This window comes from Mobula hypostoma, chromosome 12 (genome assembly GCF_963921235.1).
Source record: "Mobula hypostoma chromosome 12, sMobHyp1.1, whole genome shotgun sequence".
NCBI classification, from domain to species: domain Eukaryota; kingdom Metazoa; phylum Chordata; class Chondrichthyes; order Myliobatiformes; family Myliobatidae; genus Mobula; species Mobula hypostoma.
Genome location: NC_086108.1, coordinates 16,631,675 through 16,645,750, shown reverse-complemented (window position 1 = coordinate 16,645,750; position 14,076 = coordinate 16,631,675). Strand labels below are relative to the sequence as shown.

The following is a 14,076-nucleotide window of genomic DNA, read 5'->3' as shown; positions in this document are numbered from 1 at the left end:
CAGCAATCTCCTTCCTCACCTCCCACAGTAGCCTGGGGTATATCTCGTCAGGTCCCGGTGACCTATCCAACTTAATGCTTTCCAAAAGCTCCAGCACATCTCCTTTCTTAAAGTCTATATGCTCAAGCTTTATAGTCCACTGTAAGTCATCCCTATAATCGCCAAGGTCCTTTTCCATTGTGAATACTGAAGCAAAGTATTCATTAAGTACCTCCGCTAACTCATCCGGTTCCATACACACTTTTCCACTGTCAGACTTGATTGGTCCTATTCTCTCACGTTTTATCCTCTTGCTCTTGACATAGAATGCCTTGGGGTTTTCCTTAATCCTGCTCGCCAAGGCCTTCTCATGGCCCCTTCTTGCTCTCCTAATTTCATTCTTAAGCTCCTTCCTGCTAGCCTTATAATTTTCAAGATCTCAATCATTACCAAGTTTTTTGAACCTTTAGTAAGCTTTTCTTTTCTTCTTGACTAGATTTTCAACAGCCTTTGTACACCGTGGTTCCTGTACCTACCATCCTTTCCCTGTCTCATTGGAACGTACCTATGCAGAACACCACAGAAATATCTCCTGAACATTTGCCATATTTCTGCTGTACATTTCCCTGAAAACATCTGTTTCCAATTTCTGCTTCCAAGTTCCTGCCTGATAGCTTCATATTTCCCCTTACTCCAATTAAATGCTTTTCTAACTTGTCTGTTCTTATCCCTCTCCAATTCTATGGTAAAGTCACACACACAAAAATGCTGGTGGAACACAGCAGGCCAAGCGGCATCTATAGGAAGAAGTACAGTTGACGTTTTGGGCCTAGACCCTTCGTCAGGACTAACTGAAAGAAGAGATAGTAAAAGATTTGAAAGTGGGAGGGGGAGACGGAGATCCAAAATGATAGAAGAAAGGAGGGGGAGGGATGCAGCTAAGAGCTGGAAAGTTGATTGGCAAAAAGGATATAAGGCTGGAGAAGGGAGAGGATCATGGGACGGGAGACCGAGGGGGAAAGAAATGGGGAGGGGAGCACCAGAGGAAGATATAGTGAGAGCGACAGAGGGAGAAAAAAGGGGGGGGGATAATAAATAAATAAGGGATGGGGTAAGAAGGGGAGGAGGGGCATTAACGGAAGTTAGAGAAGTCAATGTTCATGCCATCAGGTTGGAGGCTACCCAGATGGAATATAAGGTGTTGTTCCTCCAACCTGAGTGTGGCTTCATCTTGACAGTAGAGGAGGCCATGGATGGACATATCAGAATGGGAATGGGACGTGGAATTAAAATGTGTGGCCACTGGGAGATCCTGCTTTCTCTGGTGGACAAAGCACAGGTGTTCAGCGAAACGGTCTCCCAGTCTGCATCGGGTGTCGCCAATATATAGTGTTACATACCTCAAGGAGATCTTGTGACTTCCTGGTGAGAATGATGTAATGGTCTTTTGGAGGTCACCTGATGTAATTTTCCCACTGATGTGCGGTCACGTGATGACATGTTCACCACAGGTATAAAAGTGAAGACCTCTGGTGACGCAGTTAGTTTTCCAGTTAGAACATTCGTCAGTATCTCCGTTCCATTGCGTATTTGTTTTGTGACGCAGTTTTATTTTTAAAACGGAGTGTTACGTTCTATTGTAAGGTACAATAGTGCTGGATTGGCAATTTCTGCCAGATTTGTTGATGTACCTTTTCAGTGGTATTGGAGAGTGAAGACTTTATCGAAGTACAGGACCTGAAGGATTAAGAGAAGTTGGTATTGTTTGGCAGTTTAACAAAGGATCGACCTTATTGAGTCTTCGTTGAAGAAGTAGCAACCTGCATCGAAGGTAACTCCTGCCGAAAGAGCAAGGTAGTTCATGCAGGATTTGCTCGCCAGAAGAAAGGTCAGTTGTTTTAAGCCGTTTATTTCCTTCATCGTGAATCTTTTGGACAGAACTAGCAGGAAAGTCACATCTATGAAGAATCCTTCTCCAGAGAAGTCTCTCCCAATTGAACGTATAAATCTATTGGACTTTCAAATTTACCATTTTAAGAACTTTATTTGACTTTACCGCTTTAAGAACTGTTTTCGCATTTATCGCTTTAAGAACCAGTACTGAGTGGTGATTTGTTGAACAGCCGCATAGTGGTTAACTTCCAGTTCAGGTATTCGCGTTTTTTTTATTGTTTATCCGTGTTTATAAATGCTTGGTTGTTTTTATATAACCTGTCTCGATTGATATTCATTGTTGCCGGTTACGTAACAATAGAAGGCTGCACCGGGAGCACCCGATGCAGTATATCACACCAGCCGACTCACAGCTGAAGTGTTGCCTCACCTGGGAGGACTGTCTGGATCCCTGAATGGTGGTGAGGGAGGAAGTGTAAGGGCACATCAATATTGACACTCAAAGCTGCTGCACAGGTTGACTCTGTGGTTAAGAAGGCATATGGTGCATTGGCCTTCATTAATCTTGGGATCGAGTTTTGGAGCCAAGAGGTAATGTTGCAGTTATATAGGATCCTGGTCAGTTCCCACTTGGAGTACTGTGCTTGGTGCTGGTCGCCTCACTACAGGAAGCATGTGGAAACCATAGAAATGGTGCAGATGAGATTTACAAAGATGTTGCCTGGATTGGGCAGCATGCCTTATGAGGATGGGTTGAATGAACTCGGCCTTTTCTCCTTGGAGCAATGGAGGATAGAGGTGACCTGATAGAGGTGTACAAGAGAGGCATTGATCGTGTGGATAGTCAGAGGCTTTTTCCCCAGGGCTGAAATGGCTAGCATGAGAGGGCACAGTTTTAAGATGCTTGGAAGTAGGTACAGAAGAGATGTCAGTGGTAAGTTTTTTAGGTAGAGAGTGATGAGTGCTTGGAATGGGCAACGGTGGTAGAGGCAGATATGATAGGGTCTTTTAAGAGATTCCTGGTTAGGTACACGGAGCTCAGAAAAATAGAGGACTATGGGTAACCCGAGGTAATTTCTAAGGTAAAGACATATTCAGACAGCTTTGTGGGTCAAAGAGCCTGTGTCGTGCTATAGGTTTTCTATGTTTCTAATATATAAGGGAATTTAAAATCTCCCACCACAATAACCGCGTTATTACTGCATCTTTCCAGAATTTGTCTCCCTCTCTGCTCTTCGATGTCCCTGTTACTATTGAGTGGTCTATAAAAAACACTCAGTAGCCTTATTGACCCCTTCCTGTTCCTAACTTCCACCCACAGTAGACAATCCCCCCATGACTTTCTCCTTTTCTGCAGCCGTGACACCAGCTCTGATCAGCAGTGCCACACCCCCACCTCTTTTACCTCACTCCCTGTCCTTTCTGAAACATCTAAAGCCTGGCACTCTAAAGTATCCATTCCTGCCCCTGAACCATCCAATGCTTCAAGTACAGATCCACGCTCTGAGTTCAGCCACTTTGTTCATGATACTTCTTGCATTAAAATAGATGCATCTCAAACCATCAGGCTGAGCGCATCCCTTCTCTATCACTTGTCTATCGACCCTTTCACACTGTCTACAAGCTTTCTGGATTTGAGAGCGAACCGCCCCGTCTCTTCAGTTCTGTTCCCACCCCGCCAGCGATTCTAGTTTAAACTCAATTCATGTTTTGTTGGACAAGGCCATTTTGGTAGAAGTAACATCCACTTTGTATGGTCTGGAAATAAAATTCTTTATAAACACACAGACTGCAATTTTATATACAATTGAACTTTCAAGTCTTAATGCTGTGATATTCATTAAGCAGAGCTCAGAGGGAGAATATGTACTACTAGGTCAAGGTGCTAGAGGGCTGCGAATATCTATGAAACCGTATCTTTCTATATGAAACGGTGGTTCTCGTGTTCTATCCCCCTTCAGCTGTTCAGTTAAGGATGATGTCATTTGTTTCTTTTATGTAGTTTTCAGGCTGCCCTTTGTGCTGAGAAAGGGAAGATGCATGGAAGCTGAAGAGAATCTCTCATATTTACGTTTGTTTCCTATTATAGCTGAAGCACTTCCAGTTGGAAATTTATCATTACTCCTTCAAACTTTGATACCATCCATCATTGATGCAAAGGATGCTTTGAGATCCTCTTCCAGTTGAGATAACTATTCTATTTCAATAAAGTATCTGCCAGTATGTAAGAACCAACAAAGTCATTGTTTATAAGTGAATTTCAGATATATCTTGAGTATGGCATTGTGATACTGCAGCTGTAAACCTCCTTAGGATAGAAGTTGTCATTGTAGATTTTAAATGACTAGATATTTGCATTAACAGGAGTACTTAATAAAGTGCCCACTGACTGTATAGTGCTGTTGTTTTGTTGTTTGGTCTAAACACAAGTGAAACTGGAAGACTTACAAACTGTCCCTTGACAAACCATTGCTGTTACTCACTCTCATTCCCTTCTACTTATTGCAGGTGATTCTACGTGCAACAAATACTCCTATGGAGTAAGAGCTATCATCCAGTGTCTGCCTGCATGGGTACGCTTCACCCAGTGCCTTCGCCGCTACCGAGACACCAAGCGAGCATTCCCTCACCTGGTCAATGCCGGAAAGTATTCTACCACATTCTTTGTAGTGACTTTTGCTGCTCTGTACAGTACACACAAAGGTAAGTTGCTCTCCACCATACTGATGAACACCACACACAAAACGCTGGAGGAACTCAGCCACACGAGGCTGATGAAGAGTCTCAGCTTGGAATGTCGACAGTTTACTTCCCTCCATAGATGCTGCCTGACTTGATGAGTTCCTCCAGCATTTAGTGTTTGTTGCTTAAGATTTCTAGCATCTGCAAAATCTTTTGTGTTACAATATTGTTATACCTGTTCATTGCAACTTCAAATGCTGAACTGAAGGAACTAATTTAAAAATGTTTTTAAATGCATTTCTGATTGTAAGAATCAAAATATTTGATGGAGTGTGATTACTGAATTAATTCTTCATCATGTTCCTCTGTGTTATGACAAGACACCATTTCAAATCTGCTTTTCTTCCAGTTCAAACAGCAAGCTCCAACTGTTAAACCTTCTTTTGATGTGATGAAAAGCCTTTAATTTGGTGCCTGTAGGCAGATGGGATTTGTATAGGTTTCTCTGTCATGGCTTATCCCCTGAGATCAGAACGGGGAATTGTGTAAATGTATCATAAAACGCCAGAAGGCACTGACTAATAAGAATTTCCTATCAGTGTATCTGCAGTAAATTGCAAACCTGTCCATCTCTGCAAAGGCACACTTTTTCTAGTTTTTCGTTTCTTTCCTTGTTGTCTGATCCACTGCACATCCCCTTCAGAGCTCTGCAATTCATTCTCAACTGTATTTTCTCTCTTGAAAACTTATCCATTTACATTTTTTGTGTTGAACTTTAGCTAAAGGTTAATTTTATTTGTGATGTGTATATTGAAACATACAATGAAATATGCATCAACAACCAACATAGTGTTCTGGATGCAACTCACAAATGTTGCCATCCTTCCAGCACCAACATAGCATGCCCACAATTTACCTCCTGTACCTAATAAAGTAGCTACTGAGTATATGTTCGTGGCCTTCTATTGCTGTCGTCTCTCCACTTCAAGGTTCAATGTACCTCAAAGTTGCTGGTGAACGCAGCAGGCCAGGCAGCATCTCTAGGAAGAGGTACAGTCGACGTTTCAGGCCGAGACCCTTCGTCAGGACTAACTGAAGGAAGAGTTAGTAAGAGATTTGAAAGTGGGAGGGGGAGGGGGAGATCCAAAGTGATAGGAGAAGACAGGAGGGGGCGGGATGGAGCCAAGAGCTGGACAGGTGATTGACAAAGGGGATATGAGAGGCTCATGGGACAGGAGGCCCAGGGAGAAGGAAAAGTTGGGGGGGACCCAGAGAATGGACAAGGGATATAGTCAGAGGGACAGAGGGAGAAAAAGAGAGTGAGAGACAGAATGTGTGTATAAAAATAAATAACGGATGGGGTATGAGGGGGAAGTGGGGCATTAGCGGAAGTTAGAGAAGTCAATGTTCATGGGTATGGCATGAACATTGACTTCTCTAACTTCCGCTAATGCCCCACCTCCTCCTCGTACCCCATCCGTTATTTATTTTTATACACACATTCTTTCTCTCACTCTCCTTTTTCTCCCTCTGTCCCTCTGACTATACCCCTTGCCCACCCTCTGGGTTTTCCCCCCCCCCCCCCTTTCCTTCTCCTTGGGCCTCCTGTCCCATGATCCTCTCATATCCCCTTTGCCAATCACCTGTCCAGCTCTTGGCTCCATCCCTCCCCCTCCTGTCTTCTCCTATCATTTTGGATCTCCCCCTCCCCCTCCCACTTTCAAATCTCTTACTAACTCTTCCTTCAGTTAGCCCTGACGAAGGGTCTCGGCCTGAAACGTCGACTGTACCTCTTACTACAGATGCTGCCTGGCCTGCTGCGTTCACCAGCAGCTTTGATGTGTGTTGCTTGAATTTCCAGCATCTGCAGAATTCCTCTTGTCAAGGTTCAATGTGTTGTGCATTCAGAGATGCTCTTCTGCACACCACTGATGTAACATGAGGTCATTTGAGTTACCTTCTTGTCAACTTGGACCAGTCTGGACATTCTCCTTTGACCTCTGTCATTAACAAGGCATTTTTACCCACAGAACTGCCGCTCACTAGATGTTTTTGTGTTTTGCACCATTCTCTGTAAACTCTAGAGACTGTTGTGTGTGAAAATCCCAGGAGATCAGCAGTTTCTGAGATACTCAAACCATCCCGTATGGTACCAACAATTATTCCATGGTCAACGTCACTTAGATCACATTTCTTCCCCATTCTGATGCTTGGTCTGAACAACAACTAAACGTGCCTGCCTGTTTTTATGCATTGAGTTGCTGCCACTTGATTGGCTGATGAGATATTTCAATTAATAAGCAGGTGTACAGGTGTACCTAATGAAGTGGCCTCTGGGTGTATATAGCAATATCTCCTAGAGTCCTCAACAGAGATATAAAAGTAAAACATCGCTTATTAGCAAGTACCTAAAAAAGATGACAACTGGATGCAATTAAGTGCCTGAAGTATCAGTTTGTGTAAAGCACTCCTCTGGAATTGTAAGGAGAGAAGGTAATGCTTACAATAGATTGTGTTTGATGTTAAGATAACACCGCATTTAAAAGGAAAACAGTAAAAACATTTCAAACAACAGGAATTCTGCAGATGCTGGAAATCCAAGCAACACACATCAAAGTTGCTGGTGAACGTAGCAGGCCAGGCAGCATCTCTAGGAAGAGGTACAGTCGACGTTTCAGGCTGAGACCCTTCGTCAGGACATACAGTCGACGTTTCAGGCCGAGACCCTTCGTCAGGACTCGGCCTGAAACGTCGACTGTACCTCTTCCTAGTAAAAACATCTGATGATTATGCTGATGGCCTTCTTTTTCATTGTAGAAATCCAAAATGTTTTGGGCTTTAAGGCAAAAAAAATTAATGGAGAACCAAACAAAGGCAAACAACAAACACCTTCTGAGCCTGACCACAGCATGCTCACTTAGTCTAAATTTGTTTTTTTTTGCTTTATTGCTCATGCATTACAGTGCTCCCATTTGGAGGAGTTAAAAGCTGTCATTCAGTCTCTGGGGGGGTATTTTATTAGCAGCAGACAAGAATCCGCACACCTAGTAATTATGGCTAATGACATTTAATTGCCTCGTATAATGCTGTTACAGAATGTTCCATTTTAAAAAGATACTCATATTCATCTGCACAGCTATGGAAGGGTTCATTTTTTTCATCTTTCTACTCCATGATACGGTCAAACAATATTTTACATCATTACTTTTAAGCAAATTTAGCAGCTGATCTTCATTTGCTTGTTAGGAATTTTGTGGCTTTGAAAAATGGTAATGTTGTTAGATACAGATGTCCAAGCAAGAGATCTCATGCCTTATGCTGATATTTGTAACTTTAAATAATGTAATACTAAGACCTGGTGGTATAATTTGTGAGAAATTATTTTTTTCATTTTCTTCTAATTATGAAAATATAGCTACTGTATGAACAATGACCATTAAGTGAGTCAAATTCCATTTTAATTTTGCAAGACGTTAATAATAGTATTAGTGCTTCAAGGGCATACATTGGGATTCTGTGAACTTTCTTTTAGAAAGCATAAGCCAGGGGTTTTACCAATGAGGTGCAATCCCCTTGTCTGTACTGTTATGCACAACTGCATGAAGGAGTCTAAACCCAGATCACATTGAATATATTCCACAATGAAAAAGTTGTATGTGATTCATCAAGAGTAAAGAAAGCTGCTTGGGTGCATTAAGATGGAAATTCAGGTTGACGTAAATGGGACTAAGATTTGTTGATAGAGAGTAAAGGAAACTGCATGCTTCTTTGGCTTTAAAGTTTATGATGAGAGACTTTGGGATCTTGGCAGTGGTTAAGAAAACTATTTCATTCCTAGTATTGATCAGTACAACAAATTTTTGGTAGATAGATATTGAAAAAACTAATAAAAACAATGTGCGTCCAGTGACCATTATTGTATCCAATATTGATCTGAAATGCAGAACCTAAAATGAACAAAAGCCTATCACATCAATATCATTTTATCCTAATCATTCATAGACATAGAAGGGAACAAAGATATTTGCAAGAAGACTCTGTTGCTTTTCCTTTGTGATTGTGAAGGATGAGTTTCTAAGCACACAGATAGCTGTGGGTCGCAGCTATGACAGTGCATTTGCACTAGAAAAAGTAGAAATAGGTTAGACTCCAACCTTAGTGTTCTTTTTGGGAAGCATATCTTCTAATTGATTGCAATTGCGATGGTCCCATGCAAATGAATTACCGTGTGTGATACTTACTAAATGAGTTTACACAGCAAGAATTCAACTAGCTGGAATGTTATGGTGAGGTTTTATAAGGCATTGGTGAGGCCGAATCTGGAGTATTGCGTTCAGTTTTGGTCACCAAATTACAGGAAAGATATTAATAAGGTTGAAAGAGTGCAGAGAAGGTTTACAAGGATGTTGCCAGGACTTGAGAAACTCAGTTACAGAGAAAGGTTTAATAGGTTAGGACTTTATTCCCTGGAGCGTAGAAGAATGAGGGGAGATTTGATAGAGGTATATAAAATTATGATGGGTATAGATAGAGTGAATGCAAGCAGGCTTTTTCCACTGAGGCAAGGGGAGAAAAAAACCAGAGGACATGGGTTAAGGGTGAGGGGGGAAAAGTTTAAAGGGAACATTAGGGTGGGCTTCTTCACACAGAGAGTGGTGGGAGTATGGAATGAGCTGCCAGACGAGGTGGTAAATGCGGGTTCTTTTTTTAACATATAAGAATAAATTGGACAGATACATGGATGGGAGGTGTATGGAGGGATATGGTCCGTGTGCAGGTCAGTGGGACTAGGCAAAAAATGGTTCGGCACAGCCAAGAAGGGCCAAAAGGCCTGTTTCTGTGCTGTAGTTTTTCTGTGGTTTCTATGGGTAGTAACTGTTCTTGAACCTGGTGGTGTGAGTTCTGAGGCACTTATACCTTCTACCTGATGGCAGCAGTGAGAAAACATTGTCTGGGTGGTGAGAATCTTTGATGATGGATGCTGCTTTCCTACAACAGCTCAATGGTTGGGAGGGCTTTAGCCGTGAAGTACTGGGCCAGATCCACTACCTTTTGTCGAATTTTCCCTTCAAAGGCATTGGTGTTCCCATACAAGGGCAAAATGCAGCCAGTCAGTACACTTTCCACTACACATCTGTAGAAGTTTGTCGCGGTTTTTGACGGCATGCTGAATCTTCGGAGACTTCTGAGGAAGTAGACATACTGTCATGCTTTCTTTGTAATTACATTATATGTTGGGTCCAGGCAGTCCTCTGTGAGAGTGACACCCAGGAATTTAAAGTTGCTGATCCTCTCCACCTCTGATCCTCCAATGAATACTGGCTCATGGACTTCTGGTTTCTCTTTCCTGATGTCTTTGTTAAGTTCCTTGGTCTTGCTGACATTGAGTGAGAGGTTGTTGTTATGACACCACTCCACCATATTTTCAATCTCCCTCCTGTATGCTGATTCATCACCACCTTTGATATGGCCCACAACAGTGGTATCATCAGCAAACGTGTACAAGGTGTTGGAGATGTGCCTAGCCACACACTCATAGCTGTAAAGAGAGTAGAGCTGGTCGGGTAAGCACACAGCCATGTGGTGCACCCGTGCTGATGGAGATTGTGGAGGAGATGTTTTTGGCAATCCGACCTGATTGGGGTTTGCAAGTAAGGAAACCCAGTGTCCTGTCTATACCCATCATGATTTTATACACCTCTATAACATCAACCTTATTCTAATATGCTCCATTGAATAAAGTCCTAGCCTGCCCAATTTATCCCTATAACTCAAATTCTGGAATCCCGGCAACATTCTCGAAAATCTCAGCAGTCTTCTCAGCTTAAGAGCATCTTTCCTATTCAAGATGTCTAAAGCTGAACACAAAGGAGAATGAGACTAATAGGATAGCACCACTCAAAGGTAGCAGGGACTCAATAGCTGAATAGCCTCCTTTTATGTCATTACAAGATTTCATGTGGGCATTGATTGCATCACTGCCTAAGTAAATCCATATGTGCTTATTTTCTTTCATTTGCCTTTCTTTTAGGTAACAGTGTCAATGATAAAGTTACTGATTTTCTTTTAAATCTTATGTGCAATGTGCTGAAATGCTCTGAAATTTGACAGATGGTTTGTGAAAACCACAGAAGTAATTTACAGTTTAGCTTTGGTTTACACTTAAATTTATTTTACAGCAAAATCTTCATTTTCTTTCAGAACATCACACATGTTTTGGTTTCCAATCCATTTCTGCCTGAGCTTTTACTCTTCATTTTCTCTTAAACTACTCTGCAATGCATTCCACAGACTGGTTAGTGGTTTGGATATGCACTTTGGAAGCCATGTACAGCATCCTGAAAACAAAATGTATATTCTGCACATTGCTGGAAGAGTTTCATTGGTGAAAAAAGATTTTTTTCAATTCAGGATGTTTATTTTTAAAATGCAACGAACTGGAAGTTTGTTCAAATAACCAAAGAAACAGTGGTTGAAATTTGGATTCATCCAATGAGAACAATTTTACACATATTTCTGGATGTGTCATCTCCAAACTTAAATAGAATTTTTCTGGAATATATTATCACAAAAATTAGTGGGAAGTTAGAGAAGTAGGAAGCTTTAAAAAATCAATAGAAGGCGACTAAAAATGAAATGGGAATTAGAATCAGATTTAATATCACCAGCATATGTCGTGAAATTTGTTAAGTTTACAGCAACAGTACAATTAAATACATGATACATAAATATAGAGAAAAAAAACTGAGTTACATTAAGTATATATACAAGTTAAAATAAGTAGTGCAAAAAAAATAGTGAGGTAGTGTTCATGGGTTCAATGTTCATTTAGAAATGGATGGGAGAGGGGAAAAAGCTGTTCCTGAATCACTGTATGTGTGCCTTCAGGCTTCTGTACCTCCTTCTCAATGAAGTATAAAGAGGGCATGTCCTGGGTGGTGGGATTCTTAATATTGGACGCCACCTTCTTAAGGCACTGCTCTTTGAAGATGTCTTGAATACTACTGAGGCTAGTACCAATGATGGAGCTGACTAATTTTACAAGTTTCTGCAACTTATTTTGATCTTGGGCTGTAACCATCGCACCCCCCCCCCCACACACACACACCCCAATATCAGAAAATCTTACCTGACAGATCTGTTGGAATTCTTTGAGGAAATAACAAACAAGACAGATAAAGGAGAGTCAGTGGATGTTGTTTACTTGCATTTTCATTAGGCCTTTGACAAGCTGCTGCACCACACTGCTAAACAAAGTAAGAGCCCATGGTATTACAGGAAACATACTGGCATGGATAGAAGATTGGCTGACTGACAGGAGGCAGAGTTGCAGAAAAGGCGTCCTTTTCTGATCAGCTACCATTCACTCGTGGTGTTCTGCATGGGTTGGTGTTGGGACCACTTCTTTCCATGTTCTATGTCAATGATCTGGATAACGGAATTGATGACTTTGTGGCCAAGTTTGAAGATAAACTGACAACAGGTGGAAGGGCAGGTAATATTGAGGAACTGGAGTCTGCAGGAGCACTTGGACAGATTGGGAGAATGGGCAAAGAAGTAGATGGAATACAGTGAAGAGAAGTGTATGGTCATGCAATTTGGCAGAAGTAGTAAAGTAGTAAATGGAGAGAAAATTCAGAAATCAGAGGTACAAAGGGACTTGGATGCCCTAGTGTAGATTCTCTGAAGGCTAACTTGCAGTTGAGTATGCATTAAAGAAGGCAAATGCAATGTTAGCATTCATTTCAAGAGGGCTAGAATTTAAAAGCAATAATATAATGTTGAGGCTTTATAAGGCATTGATCAGACTGCACTTGGAGTATTATGAGCAATTTGGGCCCTTTACGTAAGAAAAGATGTGCTAGCTTTGGAGAGGGTCCAGAGGAGGTTCACAAGAATGATCCTGGGAATGAAAAGGTTAATGTATGAGGAGCAACTTGATGGCTCTGGGTCTGTTCTCGCTGGAATTCAGAAGAATGAGGGAGGATCTCGATGAAACCTATTGAATATTGAAAGGCCTACGTAGAGTGTTTTGTATAGTTAGGGAGTCTAGGACCATAGAGCACATTTAGAACAGGGCATCTTTTTAGAACAGAGATGAGGGCGCTGAATCTGTGGAATTCATTGCTATGAATGGCTGTAGAGGCAAAGTTATTGGGTATATTTAAAGTGGAGGTTGATAGCTTCTTGATTAGTAAGATTATCAAAGACTGCTAGGAGAAGGGAAGAGGATGGGTGCTGAGCCATGATATAATAGCTAAGCAGACTTGATGGGCCAAATGGCCTAATTTGGCTTCCATCTCTTATGGTCCTTATTGTCTTCTTTAAAGTGGAACACTCTCCCAAATGAAGCCAGTAATACTGCAACATTTCTTGCAAGTGTTACCAAAAAAGTATGGTTATATTCTCTCACAACACCCAGATTGTTCTAACCCTTTGAAACAGTGTTACTTAAAGTACTCAAAATACAGGGGTATCTGACCGTAGCCATGAGAAGTCTCCATTATCCCTGCCTCTGTTCCAAGAACTACTGCTTTTCCAATAAATCCACATTGCCAAAGACCTAGAATCATTTTAGCAAATCTTCTGCACCCTCTACAAAGCATATACTTCACTCTGAAAATAGTTCACACAGAAATAGGCTCGATTTCAATTGTTTACAAACCAATGTGCATCATGACTTCTATGCTTCTGTATTCTGACCCCAGCATTTGTCATGCTTTTTAACCACTTTCTCAATCTGAATGCCTAGTGCAATATACATCTTGTCCGCAGCAACATCATGTAGCCACAGACAACACACAGAATATAAGTTTATATTACCTTGCCACTTTTCAATCAACTGTACATACACACTCAGTGGCAACTTTATTAGGTGCACCTGTACACTTGCTCATTAATGTAAATATCTAATCAGCCAATCATGTGGCAGCAATTCAATGTATTAAACATGAAGATTTGGTCAAGAGGCTTAATTGTTGTTCAGACCAAATACTAGAATGGAGAAGAAATATGATCTTCATAATTTTGACCATGGAATGATTGTTGGTGCCAGACAGGGTGGTTTGAGTATCTCAGAAACTGCTGATAATCTGGGATTTTCAACTACAACAGGATCCAGAGTTTACAGAGAATGGTGCAACATCCAGTGAACAGCAGCTCTGTGGGAGAAAACACCTTGTTAATGAGGGAGGTCAGAGGAGGATGACCAGACTGATTCAAACTGACAGGAAGGCGACGGTAACTCAAATAACCACACGTTACAATAGTGTTGTGCAGAAGATGTAGTGTTCTGGAAGCATAACATACCAGACCTTAAAGTGGATTGGCTACAGCAGTAGAACACCTCACCAGGTTCCACTCCTGAACCTAATAAAGTGGTCAATGAGTATATATATACCCTGCCCCCTCCCAATGTCTTTGTTCCTGGTACCACTATTACAATTATGTCTTTTCTCATTTGTCCCACCGTAATGTAACACTTTACAATCCTCTGCATCAAAGTTCATTAGCACCTATCAG

General features: G+C 41.4%; 1 protein-coding gene across 1 annotated transcript in view; it reads left to right on the top strand.

The window, feature by feature from the left end:
• LOC134354636 (xenotropic and polytropic retrovirus receptor 1 homolog) overlaps positions 1-14,076 on the top strand; it is a 411,898-nt gene that overhangs the window by 325,860 nt on the left and 71,962 nt on the right. Inside the window, exon 11 of the mRNA XM_063063679.1 lies at positions 4,381-4,575. Coding sequence (XP_062919749.1) covers positions 4,381-4,575 — 195 coding nt within the window. The remainder of the gene's footprint in view (positions 1-4,380; positions 4,576-14,076) is intronic.